A 22,639-nucleotide genomic window follows, 5' to 3' on the forward strand; every position below is an offset into this window, starting at 1 on the left:
CCGGCCTTCTCTGATCCTGCACCACGTGTCCTTTCCTCCAACCTTTCAAGGCTTGCGCAATCAGGAAATTTTTAGTAACATCAGGCCTGCCGCCTGCACGAAACCCAAAAGCCAAACCCGCCATGCAGCGCGTGATTTTTGCCACTGACCAACCAATCTCCTTACAATGGCCTATATACAGTAGGACAGCCAACTCGTCATCATCCTCCTTCAAACCTACTACCTCACGCCATTCCAACCAGCTCCGCCATTCCTGATTGTATGCTGACCAAGTATTCGGGGCCAAAGATTCCCTGATGAGCTGATCGACTACCCGTCCAGCAGAGCCCAGAGCCGACTCGGGAACCCGGTCCCCTCCCTGTCCGCCTCTGGTGCCAACTCCCGGAAACGTTCCCACTGTGAACGAGATAAAGAATCCGCAATGCCGTTAGAGACACCGGGGACGTGCCTAGCCACCACCCACAAATTCAAAGCCAGACATTCTAATACTAACTGCTGCAAAATAGTGACCACTGGCGGTGAAGATGCCGACAATTGGTTAATAGCCATGACAACGCCCAAATTATCGCAGTGAAAACAAATCTTCTTATTGCGGAACAACTCCCCCCAAACAACTACAGCAACCAAAATAGGAAACAACTCCAACAATGCCAAGTTTTTTCCCATGCCCCTCTGCACCCAAGACTCCGGCCACCGGCCTACACACCAATGTCCCTGGCAATATGCTCCAAAACCGACACTCCCGGCCGCGTCCGTGAAGAGGTCTAGCTCAGTAGCCACGCATGTGTCTGACATCCACAAAGCTCTGCCGTTAAAAGCTTCCAAAAAAGTTGCCCACACCCGCAAATCCCCTTTCAACTCACTACCTAATCTGACAAAATGATGAGGAAGAACCACCCCCGCTGTCGCTGCTGCCAGCCTCCTGCTGAAAATGCGGCCCATAGGCATAATGCGACACGCAAAATTCAATTTACCCAACAAGGACTGCAATTCCCGCAATCTAATCTTCTTCAACAGCAATGCCCTCCGTACCTCGGCCATCAAACCCAGCAATTTCTCCTCGGGCAGCGGCACTCCATATTCTCGGTATCAATGACAATACCCAAAAAACTGATCACAGTCGCAGGGCCCTCCGTCTTACCTGGTGCAAGCGGGACCCCAAAGTCTGCCGACACCCTTTTAACAGTCCTCAATAATAAGTCGCAGACACCGGTCCCCCCAGGACCAATACATAAGAAGTCATCTAGGTAATGAATAACTGAACTGCACCCAGAAACATCCTTAACCACCCACTCCAAAAAAGAACTGAAGGCCTCAAAATAAGCACACGACAAGGAGCAACCCATCGGTAAACATCGATCAACAAAAAACTCCCCGTCCCAACAACATCCCAACAAACGCAAACTGGTTGGGTGAACCGGCAGCAAACGGAATGCCGATTCGATATCAGTCTTTGCCAACCTGGCCCCTTTCCCAAACCGCTTCACCCACTGAACTGCCGCGTCAAACGATGTATAAACCACCGAGCAGATGTCGGGGTCGATGCCATCATTGACCGACGCCCCTTTTGGAAAAGATAAATGGTGTATAAGACGAAACTTGTTCGCCTCCTTTTTAGGTACCACCCCCAATGGAGAGACTATCAAGTCTGGCCATGGTGCCGCCCCAAAAGGTCCAGCCATACGACCCAGCTGCACCTCCTTAAGCAGTTTTTCCTGCACCACCTCTGGATGCTCCCTTGCCGACTTCAAATTCCTCCTAAAACTCCCTGAAACCTGCACGTCAGAAGGTATCTTAAAACCTTCCCTAAACCCCTCCTCCAACAACACGGCTGTCTGCTGGTCAGGATACCTACGCAGATAGCCCAGCATCCTTCCCAGCCGAACCGGTGTCTCCCCCTTTTGAATTACTGTCCCGTGACTTCCCTCTGAAACATTTATTTGCCCCATGGGTCCCTCCACACGAGAAACATTCATGCTTAAATTTGCATTTTGCCCCAAACCGGCATGACCCGTCATTAAAGGCAAAGCAGAGTCCCTTCTGCATGGCCGTCCCAATAGTGGCCTCCCTCGGCCCCCCCCCCCCCCCCCCGTCCCCACGAAAGGGCTGCCCACTTTTTACGGGAGCCGTCACCTTTAACCATAGAGCAATATCCTTATGATCCCAACGTATGTTAGGGCGCACCGCTTTCCTCTGTCTAAACTGCTCGTCGTACCGGAGCCAAGCCAAGCCCCCATATACCCGGTACGCCTCTCCTATCGCATCCATGTAACAAAACAAGCCTGAACAATTGTCAGGTGCCTTCTCCCCAATCACGCTAGCTAAAATAGCAAATGTTTGCAACCAGTTCGTGAATGACCGCGGTATCAGCCGATACCGCCGCCGTTCCTCCTCCTCCTTCTTCTCCTCCTTACGGGGCCTATCCAGATTAAAACGCTCTAAAGGGAGCAATGAAAATATATCCACGTATTCCCCTTTCCAAATCTTCTCCCGCACCTCCTGCTTCAGATGGGCCCCCAATGGCCCCTCAAAACATACATACACCTCCCCTTTTGCAGTGTCACTGAGCCTCCCACTTTCCTCCTGCAACCCCACACTGCCCCCTTCTGCCCCCGCACTACTGCTACTTTGCTCACCGCCAGATACCGGCACCCCGCAGCTCACCGGCACCCCACTGCTAACCGGCACACTATTACTGACTGGCACACTATTGCTAACTGGTGTGCCCGAATTCTGCGGCGCCCACGCCGCCGCCGGGGACGGCCCCGCCCCCTGTCGCAAACCCACCAACCAATCTGCAAAACCACTCAATAACTCATTAAAGCCCCTGCTCATCTCCCCCTGGAGGGCTAACCCCCCCCCCCCCCCCCTGACTCTGCGCTAAAGCATTAACAGACATAGAGACAGACTCACCAGGCTGCCTGGGGGCTGTGAACCCAGCAGCCGCAGGTCCAGTGTCCTGACGAGCCCCATCCAACGATGAAGGACCAGGTACTTCTCCATCATCTGCTGACGCTGACATCTCACTTCTCCTGTCATCCCGACCCTCTGGAACAGCACCAGCCAGCGTAACCTCGTTGGAGGCGGAGCCAGCTGTGCGCCGCACGCTCCGTGTACCAGGCCTGCGGTCCCCAGCCTGTACTTCAGCCCCCCTGGCACGACTCTCCCCACGCTGGGCGGCAGCATGCGCCGCATGCCCCGCCGCTCCAGGTCCAGTACCACGCACCGCCGGATCTTCTTGCACGGGGGGGGGGGGATCCCCCCCGCGCGGAGGGTTCCGCCTGCTGGTTGGATTCCTCCCAGACCTGGTCCTGCGGGCGGAAGGTGCCCGGCCCGCAGCCTGGCCTGGAGGGTCCCTAACGGGGCTCCGCGAACGGCGCTGAACCCTGGGGGACACAGATGGGCTGAAGCGCTCCGGAGGCCTAGACCTCCGAGGCCGTGCACCCGTGCGTTGCTGCTCCCAGTCCCCCCAGCAGACCTGACATCTGCTGCTGCAGCCACACAGCCCCTCTGGTGCCCGCTGCCTCCCTGAGGGCAGCAAGCGCAGCGGATACTTCAGCATCAGCGTTGCCTGGGGAAGCCATGGGAGATGCCAGCGCTGCTTAGCTGTTGAGAAAATCTCCCAGTGACCCCTATTTCCCGCCTGAACCCTGCTTATAAACCCCTCCAACACCCCGTTAAGCCCCTCCCCCTATGACCCTCTCCTTAGACACCCCTCCTATTACTATCCTGCTAGTCAGCTCCCTACAAACCCTGTCAGGGGAGCCTACCCCCAGGCTTTGCCTCCAGTCCGGCTCCTACATACCTTAAATTAAACAAACCTTTAAATGTAGAAAAGTATAGAAAGATAAGCTTCCAATGTGTTTGAGTGCTGTGTGTGGCTTGCAGGTAGTGAAATCATGGTTTGGACTTAATAGACTGCAGCATTGGTTATTACATTCAGGTGTATGTGTTTGGTAGTAATCAGCGTAAATTAGCAAACCCAGGCGCACGCTGGCATGCGGTATCTGTAGGGGTGGTTTGAGATGGCGGTTGGCGGCCGCCTGTTTTGTGTCCGAAATGAACGGTGCCTTAGTCGATCGTGCGGTAGTAGCACCGCTCATTTTTGGTGCACACCCCCGTGTACGCCCATATTTACGCCCATTTTCCCTCATTATTTCAGCCGCTCCCCTCATCACGCCCCTATGCCGCCCCCAATGCCCGTACACTCGCGTATAGGTTTTTTCGCACGTAGAGACCCGTCCGTAAGCGTTGTGGAGTGTTCGCGCCTGCGCATTAGCGAATGTACGCATGCGCAGATCATAAAAACCCCCGGGACGTACGCGTACGGCCCGGCCGCTCCAACCAGAATAAGGCCCCTACTCAGGCTGCAGGTGCTGTGGTTGTGAGCTTTAGCCATCGCAAATGCAAGCAGGAGGTAGTATGTACTCTGCATATGGCATATGCTACTGCTGCTTCTATGCGATCCAACCTGAAGGAGGGCCTTCACCAGGGATTTTATATAATTTTCAGTCATTGCTATTTCTTATTATCATGCATTTTGAATCACAATCAAGATTTTGGGGAATACTGTTATTGCAAAATAAAATGAACCACATTTAACCCCTCTCACTTCTGCCATTTCATATTCTGATTAATAAACCGACAGATATAAATAACAACGGTATAACAGTCACACTGTGACTCAGGGTGTGGGAGGATTTGTGTGCAGAATAAGAAAGCAATGTATAAATGTAGGGATAAAACAAGCACCACGTATGCTACTATATTGTACATTAATTTTAAAATGAAGGGCCTGATTTGCTTGGCTGCGTACATCAGGGTTGCCGACCCTCCCGAATTTAGCGGGAGTATCCCGTTTTTTGTTCCTTCCTACCGGTCTCCCGGGAATGTGTGGGATCCTCCCGGGTTTTTAGCCCGCCTGGCACAAAAAAAAGTCACGAAGCGTCAGGGCAGACGTCGCGGCTGTCCGGCCAGGGATTTGTCGGCAGTGGCTACAGCGGCAGCGCAGCAGGGGGCAGCCATGGGAACAGGAGTAGAAGAGAGAGCGGCACAAGCAGCAGAAGGCAGCGCCGCAGATGAGATGGTAAGATAGCGGCTAGCTGCTTTGTGCTTCCCTCCTGCATCTCTCCCTCTGCTCCCCACTATTTTTTCTTTAAAAAGTGCTACGGTACTATCTCAAAATGTTATTTATATAACTCCGCCCATGGCCCCGCCCCGTTTGTACAATAAATGGCGCGGGGCCATCCAAATTACATTTGAGAGCTCCCACGCCCCCTAATTAGCTGCCCTCTCCCTGGTCTCCCGCAATTGGGAGATGAAAAGTCGGCAAGTATGGCGTGCATTCGCATCTGAATGCGTCTAATTCGGCTCCTAAATCCTATAAAATAATATTTTAAAACAATATGAATTTGCTGATATGAGGTATTTTGGAAATATAGAATGTACAATGTCGACAATAACAAAACCGATATTATAAATGTCTGAAGACAATTTTAGGTTTAGGCTGCAGTAACGCTTAGGGTGCTGCTAGGTTTAGATTTAGGGTTGGGGTAGTGAAGACCCCTATGTACACTGCAATATTAATATACTGTCAGCATTCACAGTGTCAACATTATGTCAGTTGACATGTCGACATCCCGTCCATGTCAATTCTAAACGTAAAATTTTCAGACCACATCCTGTAAATACCCCTTTCACACTATACAAATAACCCGGGTCAGACCCAGGTGGTTGTCGGGTTGACCTGGGTCACTGTGCCGTGTGAAAGGGCCTTTTGAAAAATCCCAGGTCCAGCAACCTGGCATAAATACACACGCTGCTGACCCGGGTTCTGTTCACACTATAGGGGGGAGGCAACATCATCTCCAAGCGCTGACTCCTCCCCTGCCCTCCTATTACACGCTGTCACTATGTCCCCTTTGTGATGTCAGCTACCCGTCTTATTGCTATGGCGACCAGGGGTGAAAGGGGTATTACAAATGCCTAAGGTGCAGCAATTACAATATACCAGTGGTCTTACAGGTGGATTGGGAGGAAAAGTACAGTACTGCACCTGCAGATGGCGTCAGTGGGACAGATAACAGGGTGGTTATATTTACAGATAGAGGGCGCTATTGTGTGAGGTTCAGGTTCTGCATTGTTTTGCCCTTTACAACTAGCTCATGCTGCAGATATATGGAGAGATTGCTGACCAGGCACATGGCTCTGAAGGGGCTGCTATAGATGGGAGAGAGGTTGTATGTGGATTACATAGACGGACAAGTATGGGAGTCTTCCGCACAGGACAAGGATCACCTATTCTCAAAAATGGCGGTGTGGCCCCCTATTTTAAATGTGTGGCCGTGGCCAAATGATTGCTCATGGGGTGTGCTACCACTGACACTCAAATAATGATTTAGACACAAAGAAAGAGCAGTGTGTCAAAGTGTGGTGCACCTTTAGAGTAATGAATTGCGACACTTAACCCCTTCCCGACATTTGACGTACATTTACATCATGGTCGGGAAGTACTTCCCGACACATGGCGTAAATGTACGTCATGGCTTTAAACTGTCACCGCGTCTATAGACATGTCTGCTGCGATGCAGCCCCCCCGTCGGCGATCGCTGTGATTGGCTGTTCAGTGTGAACAGCCATTCACAGCGTTTTCTGTGTCACCGGCGAATAACGTTCGCCGGTGACACAGGGATCGGAGGTGATTGGTGCTGTAAAGTACAGCACCAATCACCGCGGGGTGTAAGGGTGACACTGGTGTCACCCCACCTCACCCCGCCCGCCCCCAAAGGCCGTGATTGGTTCGTCGGACCGACGAACCAATCACAGCCATGGAGGGGGGTTTAAACTAACGGTGACTGCACTGCAGACGCCATTCTGGTCTGGAATTGCGTGCAGTGCGGTCACCGTGCCTAGCTGCCGCGATATACTGACCAGAACCTTGCAAAATACTTACCTGATCACTGCTTGGGATCTTGCTACTTGTTGTGACTTCCAGTGTTGTGCTGTGCTGTGTTGTGCTGCTGCAGTGTCATCGAGTTTTAGATAGAGAGATAGAGAGAGAGAGATAGAGAGAGATAGAGAGGGCTAGTGACAGAGAGTGCTATATTTTGTGCTGCTGCAGTGTGATAGAGAGATAGATAGAGAGATAGATAGAGAGATAGATAGAGAGATAGAGAGAGATAGAGAGAGATAGAGATATAGTGACAGATTGTGCTATATATTTTTTATATCACTGACTGATGCCCCCCCTTTTGTGCTGATCAGTATAAATTAACTGATCAGCAACTTTTTGGGGGCGCAGGTTTTTTTTTTAGATAGATATACCTGTCAGTGCTGCTGCTGCAGTGTCATAGAGTGATAGATAGTGAGAGATAGAGAGATAGAGAGAGATAGTGACAGAGAGTGATAGAGACTGCTATATTTTGTGTCTGCTGCCCCCCTTTTGTGCACCCCCAGCAACTTTTTGGGGGTGCAGGGGTTATTTTTCATATATATAACTGTCAGTGCTGCTGCTGCAGTGTCATAGAGTGATAGATAGTGAGAGATAGAGAGAGATAGTGACAGAGAGTGATAGAGAGTGCTATATTTTGTGTCTGCTGCCCCCACCTTTTGTGCTGATCACTATATCTGAGGTGATCAGCAACTTTTTGGGGGTGCAGAGGTTTTTTTTTTTTATATATACCTGTCAGTTGCTGCCAGTTGCACTGTCAGTTGCACCAAAGGTTGTGCACCTGCTGCCCCTCACTGGTAATCAGTGTCGCATCACTGATCACCTTTTTTTTTTTTTGAGGGTGCTGTGGGGTCTTTTTTTAATTTTTTTTTTACACACACTGTGATTTTGTGGGTGTCCTGTGGCCACTGTGCGCTGATCAGTGACGTACATCACTGATCAGCTTTTTCGGCACAGGGTTGATCTTTTTTTTTTTTTTTTGATCAAATTCCTGTTGCCTTTGAGCACTGTTCAGTGACGGACGTTACTGACCAACATCTGTGCTCAATTTTTGGCGCAGGACCTTTTTTTTTTTTTTTTTAACCCCTTCAATTTTTTTTTTTTTAACCCCTTCAATTTTTTTTTTTTTTTATTGGGATCAAATTCCTGTATAAAGTATTTTTTTTTTCTGCACTACATACACACTACACACTACATAGCCCCCGGGTTGAAATAAAGTTTGTACCCCCCCCCTACACTATACACGTGTTGAAACATTTCACTACCAGTAACACAAAAATAAAAATGGCATCCCAAATGTCATCCCAAATGTCATCCCAGTCATCCAGAAGAATGTATTCAGCGGAGGAGGCATATGCCATGCTTGCCTCTGACTCTGACACAGCCAGTGAGGCAAGCGGGGAATTTGAAGGATTCATCTTAAGCTCCTCTTCCTCCTCTAGTGATGAGGGACCCCCTCAAAGACGCCCCCGTAGAGCAGCTGAGACCCCCCCCCCCAATAATTGATCTCGTATGGACCCAACCACCAGACAATTTTGAGCCCCAGGTTTCCGAGTTTTTGGCCATGCCAGGAATCCAATTTGATTCCACAGGTCTCAGAGAAATTGACTTTTTCAAATTATTTTTCTCTGATGATTTTATAAATTTAATGGTGGACCAAACTAATTTATATGCCCAGCAGTTTATTGCTCAAAACCCCACGTCATCATTTGCTAGGTGGACCCCTGTAGATGCAGTAGAGATGATGACGTTTTGGGGTCTGGTGTTTCATATGGGCATAGTAAAAAAGCCAGAAATTAGGCAATATTGGAGTACAGATGTTCTGTACAGCACCCCACTTTACCGTATGGCCATGACCCGGAATCGTTTTGAGTTAATCCTTAAATTTTTGCATTACAACGATAATGCACAGTGCCCACCCAGAGATGATCCCACCTTTGACCGGCTATTCAAAGTCAGGCCGGTCATTGATCATTTCAGTGCCAAATTTGAAGAGATGTACATCCCAGATAAATTCATTTGCATAGACGAGTCCCTTATACATTTTAAAGGAAGGGTTAAATTCCGCCAGTACCTTCCCAGTAAGAGGGCAAGGTATGGCATAAAAATGTATAAGCTGTGTGAAAGCACCTCAGGGTACACCCACAGGTTTAGGGTATATGAAGGGAAGGATTCAAGAATTGAACCGCCAGAATGCCCCCCCTCCCTCGTAGGTGTTAGTGGAAAATTGTCTGGGATTTAGTGCACCCCTTCCTGGATAAAGGTTATCACCTCTATGTGGATAACTTTTACACCAGCATCCCCCTGTTTAAGGCCCTTGGTTCAAGAGGTACAGCAGCTTGCGGTACTGTGCGCAAGAACCAAAGAGGCCTCCCAAAAACGCACATTGCCCAAGTAATGAGAAGGGGTGAAAGCAGGGGAATATGCACCGAAAATATGTTGTTGGTCAAATATAAGGACAAGAGGGATGTCCTTATACTGACAACAATTCACGGAGACAGTACCACCTCCGTCCCTGTACGAGGTACCAGTACCCACACCTCAAAACCTAATTGTATCCTGGATTACAATAGGTACATGGGCGGAGTGGATCTTTCAGATCAGGTACTGAAGCCGTACAGTGCCCTGCGGAAAACAAAAATCTGGTACAAGAAGCTGGCCGTGTATATCATCCAGATGGCACTGTATAACGCTTACGTGCTATTCCGTTCTACCAGCCAGAGGGGGACATTTATGCACTTTCAAGAGGAAGTCATAAAGGGCCTAATATTTGGGAACCAGCAGGCAGAGGGCCCCAGTACTTCTAGTACTGGCCCCCGTATTGTACCAGGGCAGCATTTTCCTGATGAAATCCCCTCCACTGGAAAAAAGGGCAGGACACAAAAAAGGTGCAAAGTTTGCTATAAAAAGGGAATAAGAAAGCAAACTATTTTCCAGTGTGACACTTGCCCCGACAAACCCGGCCTATGTATAAAGGAGTGTTTTAAAATATACCACACATCTATGGATTTTTAGGTTCATCATTTCACCGTGCTTCGGGGGTCTTGCTAATGCCACATAGCACCCACCATTCATTCCACCAGAATCTGAGCCGCAAAATCCAAAAATCACTCCTTCCCTTCTGAGTCCTGCCATGCACCCAACTGGTATTTTTTGGTCACATGTGAGGCATTGCCGTACTCGGGAGAAATTGGGGCACAGATTTTGGGGTGCTTTTTCTCCTTCATACCTTATGAAAATGAAAAATTTTGAGCCATTTTTTTGTGTAAAAAAATTTAATTTTTCATTTTCACTGCCCAGTTGTATCAAAATTGGTGAAACCCCTGGGGGTTTGAAATGTACACTATACCCCTAGATGAATTCCCTGAGGGGTGTAGTTTGCAAAATGGGGTCACTTGTGGGGGGGTTCCACTGTATTGGTGCTTCGGGGGTCTTGCTAATGCGACATAGCACCCACCAAAATTCCACCAGCACCCACCAAAATTCCACCAGAATCTGAGCTGCAAAATCCAAATATCACTCCTTCCCTTCTGAGTCCTGCCATTTTTTGGTCACACATGAAGCATTGCCGTACTCGGGAGAAATTGGGGCACAGATTTTGGGGTGCTTTTTCTCCTTCATACCTTATGAAAATGAAAAATTTTGAGCCAGAACTGCATTTTTGTGTAAAAAAATGTAATTTTTCATTTTCACTGCCCAGTTGTATCAAAATTGGTGAAACCCCTGGGGGTTTGAAATGTACACTATACCCCTAGATGAATTCCCTGAGGGGTGTAGTTTGCAAAATGGGGTCACTTGTGGGGGGGGGTTCCACTGTATTGGTGCTTCGGGGGTCTTGCTAATGCGACATAGCACCCACCAAAATTCCACCAGAATCTGAGCTGCAAAATCCAAATATCACTCCTTCCCTTCTGAGTCCTGCCATTTTTTGGTCACACATGAAGCATTGCCGTACTCGGGAGAAATTGGGGCACAGATTTTGGGGTGCTTTTTCTCCTTCATACCTTCTGAAAATGAAAAATTTTGAGCCAGAACTGCATTTTTGTGTAAAAAATTTAATTTTTCATTTTCACTGCCCAGTTGTACCACAATTGGTGAAACCCCTGGGGGTTTGAAATGTACATTATACCCCTAGATGAATTCCCAGAGGGGTGTAGTTTGCAAAATGGGGTCACTTGTGGGGGGGTTCCACTGTATTGGTGCTTCGGGGGTCTTGCTAATGCGACATAGCACCCACCAACATTCAACCAGAATCTGAGCTGCAAAATCCAAAAATCACTCCTTCCCTTCTGAGTCCTGCCATGCACCCAACTGGTATTTTTTGGTCACATGTGAGGCATTGCCATACTCGGGAGAAATTGGGGCACAGATTTTGGGGTGCTTTGTCTCCTTCATTCCTTGTGAAAATGAAAAATTTTGAGCCAGAACTGCATTTTTGTGTAAAAAATGTAATTTTTCAGTTGCACAGCCCAGTTGTATCAAAATTGGTGAAACCCCTGGGGGTTTGAAATGTACACTATACCCCTAGATGAATTCCCTGAGGGGTGTAGTTTGCAAAATGGGGTCACTTGTGGGGGGGTTCCACTGTATTGGTGCTTCGGGGGTCTTGCTAATGCGACATAGCACCCACCAACATTCCACCAGAATCTGAGCTGCAAAATCCAAAAATCACTCCTTCCCTTCTGAGTCCTGCCATGCACCCAACTGGTATTTTTTGGTCACATGTGAGGCATTGCCGTACTCGGGAGAAATTGGGGCACAGATTTTGGGGTGCTTTTTCTCCTTCATTCCTTGTTAAAATGACAAATTTGGAGCCAGAACTGCATTTTTGTGTAAAAAAATGTAATTTTTCATTTTCACTGCCCAGTTGTATCAAAATTGGTGAAACCCCTGGGGGTTTGAAATGTACATTATACCCCTAGATGAATTCCCTGAGGGGTGTAGTTTGCAAAATGGGGTCACTTGTGGGGGGGTTCCACTGTATTGGTGCTTTGGGGGTCTTGCTAATGCGACATAGCACCCACCAACATTCCACCACCAAAAATCACTCCTTCCCTTCTGAGTCCTGCCATGCACCCAACTGGTATTTTTTGGTCACATATGAGGCATTGCCATACTCGGGAGAAATTGGGGCACAGATTTTGGGGTGCTTTTTCTCCTTCATACCTTATGAAAATGAAAATTTTTGAGCCAGAACTGCATTTTTGTGTAAAAAAATGTAATTTTTCATTTTCACTGCCCAGTTGTATCAAAATTGGTGAAACCCCTGGGGGTTTGAAATGTACACTATACCCCTAGATGAATTCCCTGAGGGGTGTAGTTTGCAAAATGGGGTCACTTGTGGGGGGGTTCCACTGTATTGGTGCTTTGGGGGTCTTGCTAATGCGACATAGCACCCACCAACATTCCACCAGAATCTGTGCTGCAAAATCCAAATATCACTCCTTCCCTTCTGAGTCCTGCCATGCACCCAACTGGTATTTTTTGGTCACATGTGAGGCATTGCCATACTCGGGAGAAATTGGGGCACAGATTTTGGGGTGCTTTGTCACCTTCATTCCTTGTGAAAATGAAAAATTTTGAGCCAGAACTGCATTTTTGTGTAAAAAATGTAATTTTTCATTTGCACAGCCCAGTTGTATCAAAATTGGTGAAACCCCTGGGGGTTTGAAATGTACACTATACCCCTAGATGAATTCCCTGAGGGGTGTAGTTTGCAAAATGGGGTCACTTGTGGGAGGGTTCCACTGTATTGGTGCTTCGGGGGTCTTGCTAATGCGACATAGCACCCACCAACATTCCACCAGAATCTGAGCTGCAAAATCCCAAAATCACTCCTTCCCTTCTGAGTCCTGCCATGCACCCAAATGGTATTTGTTGGTCACATATGAGGCATTGCCATACTCGGGAGAAATTGGGGCACAGATTTTGGGGTGCTTTGTCTCCTTCATTCCTTGTGAAAATGACAAATTTGGAGCCAGAACTGCATTTTTGTGTAAAAAAATTAATTTTTCATTTTCACTGCCCAGTTGTACCACAATTGGTGAAACCCCTGAGGGTTTGAAATGTACACTATACCCCTAGATGAATTCCCTGAGGGGTGTAGTTTGCAAAATGGGGTCACTTGTGGGGGGGGTTCCTAACTTTTAGCATCTTATGGTGCCTAGAAACCTACATGGTGCCTAAAAAATAATCTCATAAAAAGGAGGCTCCAAAATCAAGTAGGTGCTCCTTCTATTATGAAGCCTGTGGTTTGGTCAACGTGCACACTAGGGCCACATATAGGATATTTATGAAAACAAAAGAATTGGGGGAATCAATTTTTAGTCACATTTATCTAGTAAAATGTACTGTGTTCCTTAGAAAAATGTATTAAAATTGCAAATCTGCAAAAAAAATGAAATTTTGAAATTTCACCTACACTTTGTTTTAATTCCTGTGAAACACCTAAAGGGTTAACAAACTTCCAAAATGCTGTTTTGAATACTGGGAGGGGTACAGTTTTTGAAATGGCATCATTTATGGGGGTGTCTCACATACAAGTCCCTCAAAGTCACATCAGAACTGAACTGGTCCCTAAAAAAATCAGTGTTTGAAATTTTCTTAAAAATTTGAAAATTTGCTATTCATATTGTAAGCCTCCTAGTGTCCAAAAAAATTAAAAGGAAGTTGAAATAATGATGGAAACATAAAGTAGACATATGGTCTATGTTAGTTATTAACTATTTTGAGTGGTATGATTATTTGTCTCACAAGCAGAAAATTTAACATTTTGCAAATTGCTAAATTTTCCATTTTTTTCCGACATTTTGGTATTTTTCACAAAAAAACACAGACTGTATCGACGAAAATTTACCACTAACTTGAAGTACAATGTGTCACGAAAAAACAATCTCAAAATCACTGGGATAAGTAAAAGCAAAAAAAAGTTATCCCCACTTAAGTGATACATGTCAGATTTGAAAAAAAGGGCTCTGTCAGGAAGGCAAAAACATGCTGTGTCAGGAAGGGGTTAAGAAATAACTTTTATTGGGTATTTTAAAAGCTGCAAAATATATAATATAACATATAATGACACAAACAAGTGAAAGTGGTGCGTGTTTAAAAACAGCACGTGCAGGGATTCTCCTTATGCACTGTAAATTCTCTCTTAGTCTAGCCGAGACTCAGCATCACAATTGATTGTACTGTATGTAGCATATAACAATCTCATACGATATGGGGGATGTGAAAATTCACCTGTCAGAAATAAATACATTTGTTGCCAATCCTAGGTTTGTGATGGTTAGAAATATCAACCAGACAGGTACTGTATTTGAGTGGTTGTACACCTGCTTATATTAGCATTTCAGTACCGAGAGTGATAATCTGTCAACTGGCTCCTCACGGTAACCTAGATTGCGGCCATATGTACACACCAAACAACACACTCTTATGTGGCCGGACAGCGACAACCTATGTGCACTAGTGCCGGGTGTATCACCTCTGGCAGTTAGTGGTTGCGGCCGGAACACCCACTCGTTGGTGTGGTGTAGTCACTCAGGTGGACTCGTAATGTGTCAGTGCAACCCGTTGGAAAACGGCAGCAGCACTGTCACTGCAGTTGGCAACATACAATCACAATATAACAGTCATTTTAGAGCCCTGAAAAGGGCTGGGTATATATAGGAGCTGAGGCTATAGTTTATAGCTGACGGAGAAGGCACATGTGAGAATACACCTGCACGGCCGTGCTGCCTTATGTGGATTACAAATGATGTTTAAGTAGTTAATCAAGCACATGGTGTATTTAATACCCCACTGACAGTGCATATAATACGTGCATAAAGCATCAGCTGTGTCGATAGTACTGTCCAGATAATGCCAGATGCACTAAGGTTCAAAAGTGATCAAATGGAAAGTGATAAACAACCAACCAATCAGCTCCTTCCTGACATTTTCAAACACAGACTGTGACATGGCAGCTAGGAGCTGATTGGTTGGTTGTTTATCACACTGTCAGTGCGGTGATCGCACAGTGGGAGTGGGGGGGGGGCAGCTGCGGCGATGGGGCATGGGAACGCCCAGTGTTCATGGGCAATCCTATGCAAACGCTGGGCATCAGCCGTCCGCCCTGTCTTCAACGGAACGTCCGCAAATATATGTCAGTCTCCACTGACTTATATTTGCTTAGCCTGAAGAAATCATTTGATTTCTCCGCCAGCGGGACATGCGAGGGGATGTGTCTTTGTGGCGATTACGACCGTGCGGCTTCTCCCGGAAAGGAGACTTTAAAAGTAGTCGACCCTGTGTAACCTTGATAAAGACATCAACACTAGCGTCCTGGATACTTTCAGCTTCCTGTGACACTGTCAAAGTTCAGTTTGTCTCTGAGTGCAGTACTTTATTACATTTGTCAAATGCCACTGATTTATATTTTCTCTACAGCTATGACGAAGCAAATCGAATGATGGAGAGAGATTACCCGAGAAGCGTTGATGATGAGTTTTCTGGGGTGGAAGGAAAAGTGGACGCAGCAGTAGAAGTGAATGGTAATCAACCCTACTATACCAGGAACATTTACATTTATACTACACTAGTTAAAAGCCTGTCAAAATGACGTCTCAGTCCCTATCTGCTCCCACCTCCAATCTCTGTCCTCACAGCTCCCTCTCTCCATATCCATGAAGTTTGCTTTCATTTTGCTTTCACTTTCTGTTAAGAAGTAATTTGATCTGCCGAGTGACCTCTAGTGGTCATTTACAGTACTTCACCTCAAAAAGGTGAGAACGATTTAGCCTTTTATATTGAGTTTGAAGCGTGAACATTATGATGTAATATATATGTATATATATGTATGAAGGTAATGCAGCCACCACATCTAGGCCCTTATTCTGATCTGTGCGGATATTCCCGCATTCTTACGGAGCGGTCCGCACGCCACGGTGTTTTGCCGCATGCGGCCATCGTCCGTAGAAACGCCCACGTGTCCTCCGCATTCGGACGGACTCACTCTTTAAGAACAGGGCGTGTTTACGGACGACATACAAACCATGCGTGTGCGGGAGAAACACTCCGATTCGGCACGGTATTACAGAGTATTACAGAGTATGCTCGGGAATACCGCATCCGAACGGGAGCCAAGCGGTGCTACCGCACGTAAGCGGAGGATTTACGCCAATTAACCCACTATGAAGTATCTTCTGCAAGACATCACATGACCCACTTATTCAATTACCTATCCTCATAAAAAACTGCTTATTTGGAATTGGAATCAATTAGATTCCAATATATCCTTACAAGCATGCCTAACACATGCATAGCACACATTAACCCTTACAGCAATGTAAGTGCAATGGTTTCAACTAAAGCACTGACAAGCGTCCTATTAGTGAGTAATGAGAAAAGGAGTAGATTGTATTGGGTTCAGGTGTTAATGGTTGTAGTCATTAGGCGTACGTTCGCCTACCGCATGAACGAGTGGTGTCCGCAAAGCAATAGTACACTTGTGGACACCGCACATTTCAGCCCTTTTTGCTCGCGTGCATTCGGAGTGGTTTCCGAATGTACGCCCCCCAACATAAGTGTACTCCCCCGTGTCCGCCCATGTTTCCGCCCCGTTTTGCCCACTTTGAAACTACGCCCATGTGTCATTCCGCATGACGCCCATAATACGCCCCTATTTCCCGACTGATTGCGGTGACCAGTTTTGGACGGGCTTTGTCCGAACTGGTACCGAGTCAAGGCGTGGCACATGCGCGTAGCGTTCTCCACGCATGCGCAGACGCCGTAAAGACGCGATCCGTAAGAACGCGGTAAAGTCCGCATCAATCAGAATAAGGGCCCTAGCATGGTACTTGCTTTATCTCTGATACTCAGCCAAAAATATAAAACATTTCCCTTTATAAACATCTCCATATACAGTACTGCATTTTGATGTGTCAATAGTGACAGGAAAACATTGTCTGCTGATCATGTGTAACTATATATTAGCTATAAGGGGTGCTGCTGTTGGTGGTTCTTTGGAGGCCAGAGCAGGGTTGGCCAATCAGAGCCTTTGTAGGAACCCAACTGATAAACCTTTATTAATGTAAGGGCTTTTCAGTCAGAAGTCCACGCAGATAGTAATTTAACTGTTTTTCTTTTTAAAGGAAAGGATTATTCTGTGGGGTCTGGAAAGATGACTTTAGTCTAAGTTATTACACATACTTGCTGACTTTTACATTTGTGTCTCCGGGAGAAGCCCGGAGAGGCCAGCTGAATCTCCTGGTCGGGGGGCGGGAACAAGGCTGACACAAAGCCCCGCCCCCCAATACACACAAACACTGCGATTCGTGGGTCTGTGAGTAGGGGGAGGGCCTAAAATGATGCAAAATGATGCGATTTGCATCATTTTAGCCCCGCCCCCTCTCTGCGGAACCGCAATTTGTGGTAAATGCCAGTAATAGGATCAGCGGGGAAGGGGGGATGCAGGGGCTCCTGCGCACAGTACATCGCACAGCACAAAAAGTAGCACATTGCATGCTTTTTGTACTAGGCCTGATTCTGGTTTGATCAGTCCCCAGTTTGTTTGCACCGGGGACCGTTACTTTGGCTCTGCCCATGCATATATTCTCATATGCGCATGTGGACAGGGAGGGGTGGCGGGATGGAGGTGGGCAGGGGTGTGTCGCATGGGCACGCCCAGCGTTTCTTGGGCGTGCCCACAATAATGGTGGGTGCACCCAGGAAACACTGGGCATCCCCATGCAAACGCAGGCGGGCAGCTTCCTGCCAGGGAGGGGCAGCTGACTACACAGGACATAAGCCGACTGCCCCGTTCCGGGAGCCAAAAGCCGCAAATATAGGTCAGTCAAAACTCAAGTCTCACAGCTTGCGCATCAGGGCTCACAAGCCTCTCCGACGTATGCACTCCACATTCGCCAGTGGGGGCTGGTAGTCGGAGTGGTTCCATCTGTATTTGCGAACAGGGGAATAATCATTCAATGGTCGTTGACCATCAAATTATTTTACCGCCATACGCTCCCCTGCGAATAGATGCATCAGGGATATTCACGGGGGCGGCCATTCGCTCGTTAGATGGCTCAGGCCCTTGATGCGATGTGATCTAGTACATAAAGTACGGCACACATCGCTCAGTGTATGAGCACCTATACACCAGTCCTATGGCAGGTGTAGTTTCTCTGTTTGAACAGCACCCTACATAGGCGGCTGCTTAGCCACCTCCCAGCAACGCCCTCTGAAATCCACACTCCAAACGCCCAAATCCCTTCTTTGGCTCTGCGCAGTAAAGGCCCCCCATACACTGGGCGATGTACCTGCAATTTGGGCACTTTTCCTGTGATTGCAGCAATCAATTGCGTGAATGTCAGCCTAGCGTGTGACCAATCATGTAGTTAAGTTTCCATCATATAATTACTTTTTAAAAATATGACAGAAAAAATTTAATTATCGTAAAAATAAAAGAAATAAATGATTGTCGTTATAATGCATTTACGGAGCCACTGGAGTGTCAGCTCTTGTTAATAATAAGAGACAGGGCCGGCGCCACCACTAGGCAAATCTAGGCATTTGCCTAGGGCGCCGGCCACTGGAGGGTGGCATTTTGCCCCCCCCCTGCCGCCCGGGTACCTGTCCTACGGCGCTGTGTATTTAAATCTGGCGGCGGAGGCAGCGGGGGTCCCTGCAGTCCATTAGAAATAACGAGCGCTATCCACCGGGCTATGCGGAAGCGCTTCTGTTGTGAAAACACTGGCAGCACGACGCACACTGATCTCAGCCAATCAGCGTGCTGCCAGTGTTTTCACAACAGAAGCGCTTCCGCATAGCCCGGCGGATAGCGCTCGTTATTTCTAATGGACTGCAGGGACCCCCGCTGCCTCCGCCGCCAGATTTAAATACACAGCGCCGCAGGACAGGTACGCCCCCACCCCGACTCGCCTGGGGCGCTCCGGTGCCTTGCACCGGCCCTGATAAGAGACATTGTATATGTAGACTTTCATGTGTATAAACAATTGTTTTTGTTCTTTCAGGGTACATTTATTTCTTCTCCGGGCCTCAGGCTTACAAGTACGACGTGGAGAAAGAAGATGTGGTGAACGTTGTGAAATCCGGCTCCTGGATTGGATGTTGAGGCAATAGGCATACATAACTGTACTGTTACACAAACTGTGTGTGTGCTGGAGATGGGGAACTGTGTGAAATACTGTATCTCGTTACAGTTTCTGGCACACACGCAAGTGTGACCATAACTCTGCACCCGCATGTTGCACCATACGCCTTGTTTACTAAGACGGTGACCTTATTGGGGGCCTGATTCAGAGATGCACGCTATTCCCATATTTACACAGTTGGTCCATGTATTACACATAGTCCATACATACCTGCTTCTGCCTCAAGTGGGCGATAACTTCCATTTTATAGGCAAGTCGGAGCCAGTGACTGAGTCCTTGTACGCAGTTATTCTGAACACAAGGACTCAGAACGCCAATCTGCGATCGGTGCTACTTCTTTTTACATCTGTTCATAAATCTGCTGGTATGTGTCTGAGTTCAAATCCCAGTGGCTGCAGCATGTGCATGTTTTCTGCAGCAGCAGTGGCAATAGTGTACAGGCCCCCATACACTATGCGATTTGGGCCCGATTTCACCCGATTCCGGGCCGAAAAAATGTGGTGAAAACAGCCCAAATTGCATGTGTCTGACATCCGGTCTGATGCAATGCATGGTCAGATTTGGAGGTCGGACGGGCAGCAATTAAGATGAGTCGGAATCGGACCCATCAGCGGATCATTGCAGGGTCTTTTAAGCACCCGTGATGTATCTGGTCCGATTCCGAGGTGTGTGCCAGCAGTACTGCACCGATGACACACAGCTTTCTGCATGTCCAACATCTGGGCAGTGGGTGCTGAGCGGCAGCTGGCGGTGATCAGTGGGACCAGTATTAGAGTTTTTTTAGAGGTTTTTTTTAAGGTGTCAAATAACTAGATGGCCTCTAATTGGCTGAGAGCTCTCAGCCAACCAGCGGCCACCCGGAATGCAAACCGCTGATTGGGTGAGAGTGCTTTCTCTCAGCCAATCAGATGCCAGACAGTCATTTGACATTTTTTTTAAATTCTAATATCAACCGCAGCCCGGCGTGCCTGTCACTGCTCGCTGCTACTCAGCACCCGCCACCTGCCTCACTGATCCTCAATGCATGCGAGGAGAATTAGGACAAGTCGTTCTAATGTATGGGGGCCACATTTCTGATGCAGCCATGTGCTCATTATTATTATGTAAATTATGTATTTTGGAATGAGATTCTGAGAAGTCTGATTATATTAATATAGTGGGATATTGCCTGAATTTAGCACGAAGAAGACTTGGTCATGGGATTCGTACGGAATTTGCGTCTAAATAGTAAACGCCAACTACACAGACTCTGACCAGCACTGCCAGGGTAGCTACTGAGAAGAGGTAAATGCACCTGGCTTACTTACCTGGTAGTGTCCCTATGCCAAACAGGGCAGTGTCCCCTCTCCTTATCTATATCATTAACCAGCTTCACCACTTTGCGGCTTGGACCGGTTTCCGCTACAACAGAACCATGTGGTGTCCCAGTTCATGAAAACCAGCCGCTCATGGATAGAACAAGAAAAATCCCTCCCAGATATCATCAGCTTCTGAGTCCAGAGGAAACTGGGTCAAAGTATCGGATTCATATATTAGATCTATCGATGCGATGTACTAAGCCTTGAGAAGTAATAAAGTGGAGCGAGATAAGCTAATAACCAATCAGCTCCTGTCATTTTTCAAACACAGCCTGTAACATGGCAGTTAGGAGCTGATTGGTTGGCACTTTATAACTCTCCATTTTTTCACTTTTCAAGCTTAGTACATCAGACCATATATCTTTCCTTGTAACCCTTCGATGATTCTCTGTGTGATGCAACATACTGTAGGTTTTGTATTATCTAAAGCCACAATAAACATTTTTTTTAACGAGTTAACACAAATGGTTTAGCAAACTAACGGGGAATTTTATTAATATTATTTTTATTAAAAAGGCTTCACACCATCTCACATTTTTTTCCATTTAAATCTCGCTGCACATGTTACATCAACCAGAATCCCCACTATAATTGCTGTCTTACAGCAGGCTTGCCTACCCTCCCAGAATGGCCGGGAGGCTCCCAAAAATTGGGTCCGGGAAGGTGGGCAAGTCTCCCGTCTGCTGGCCAGAGCCCCCCGCTTCTCCCTACCCTGCCGGTTCAAATACCACAAATCGCGGGTCCGCAGAGAGGGGTCGGGGCTAAAATTACACTTTATTGACATTTCACGTCATTTAAGCCCTCCCCCCTCTCCGCGATCCATGAATCATGGAGTTATATGGCATGGGGGCGGGGCCAAGTGATGTCAGCCTTGGCCCCCGCCCCCGCTGGCGTGTTGCCTCACCGGGCTTCTCCTGGAGAGGTGAAAATAAAAGTAGGCAAGTATGTGTTACGGCACAGGTTCCCGGGCCCTCTGTTGCTGTGTGTTACATCAATATTGTGAATGCTTTTGCAAGAATGTGGAAGTTGCACTGGTGCAAATGACTTTCTATGAAGAAACTTCTGGCTTGTTTGTCAATAAATTGATTATTCTGCTGCCAATTGCAGTATTAGAAACCTGCATGGTGAGTTATCAGTAATAGAAGTCTGGAATATTTATCAACATTTACCACGTTAGCAATTTTACACATTTACCACAGTAGAAATTATAATGTTGACAGCATTGTGTCGACACATGTAACACACCAATGGTTTGCTGTCTGATGAAGTGTCGAAATGGTGTAAATGTCGATAAGCAGTTTTAATCCTAACCCCAACCCAAACATTCCTATTGCCAACATTTTGACATTGGCAACATGTTATACTGTAAAGGTGCCCATACACGTATAAGTCTTAGGTGCGATGAGATGCGCGTACAGCTCAAAAACTATGTTCTGCTCTTACTTTTTGTACTAGATTGCATCTCATTGCATTGCAAAACCTATGCGATGCGATCTATTCCAAATTGCATACAATAATTGCACCGTGTATGGGCACCTTTCATAGGCAAACGCATGAGGGTTTTCTGGCTGTCGGGAAACCCCCCTCCTCTTGCCAAGTGCCTTAAATTGTGACAACAATAGCACTGGTATAAAATATGATCAATAGATCTGCCACCACATCATGCAGTGTAAGGGACAGAGGGGAGCTGCTGCACATGCCCAGTGTACCAGCTTCTTCTACCACATTTACTGCATGTGTGGATCTGAGCCCGCCAAACATCACAATGGACCAGAGAGCAGCTGCCAGGAGAAAGAGACAGGAGCCGTACCATGAAGTGGGAGATTGTAAGCTTAGAAAGTGCAGTACTGGTTCTATTACGTTTGTGTATTTATTATATGTTTAACATTTCCTGACTACTTAACTTATTTAAATGTTTTAAACAGCCGATACTATAGACCAGGGGTGGCCAAACCTGTCCTCAAGATCTACCAACGGTGCATGTTTTACAGGCTACCTGTGGATCTATAGTAGGAATGAATGCAGCAGGTTTTAAAATGTGACAGTTAGTAATGACTACAGCTGTGCACCAGCTAGGTAACCTGGAAAACATGGACCGTTGGTAGATCTTGAGGACCGGTTTGGCCACCCCTGCTATAGACCATCTGTACTGTTAAATATCAATACTGTATTCCATACAG

At 47.1% G+C, this 22,639-nt stretch overlaps 1 protein-coding gene across 2 annotated transcripts in view; it reads left to right on the forward strand.

The window, feature by feature from the left end:
- Positions 1–21,161, forward strand: part of MMP20 (matrix metallopeptidase 20) — a 69,647-nt gene extending 48,486 nt beyond the window's left edge. For both annotated transcript variants that reach the window (XM_083170058.1, XM_083170057.1), the window contains 2 exons: positions 15,377–15,480; positions 18,961–21,161. In XM_083170058.1, the coding sequence (XP_083026184.1) occupies positions 15,377–15,480; positions 18,961–19,061 (205 nt within the window). In that variant the 3' untranslated portion in view covers positions 19,062–21,161. The remainder of the gene's footprint in view (positions 1–15,376; positions 15,481–18,960) is intronic.
- The last annotated feature ends 1,478 nt before the right edge of the window (positions 21,162–22,639 follow it).

The sequence above is a fragment of the Crinia signifera genome, chromosome 2, assembly GCF_055691185.1.
Source record: "Crinia signifera chromosome 2, ASM5569118v1, whole genome shotgun sequence".
NCBI classification, from domain to species: Eukaryota; Metazoa; Chordata; class Amphibia; order Anura; family Myobatrachidae; genus Crinia; species Crinia signifera.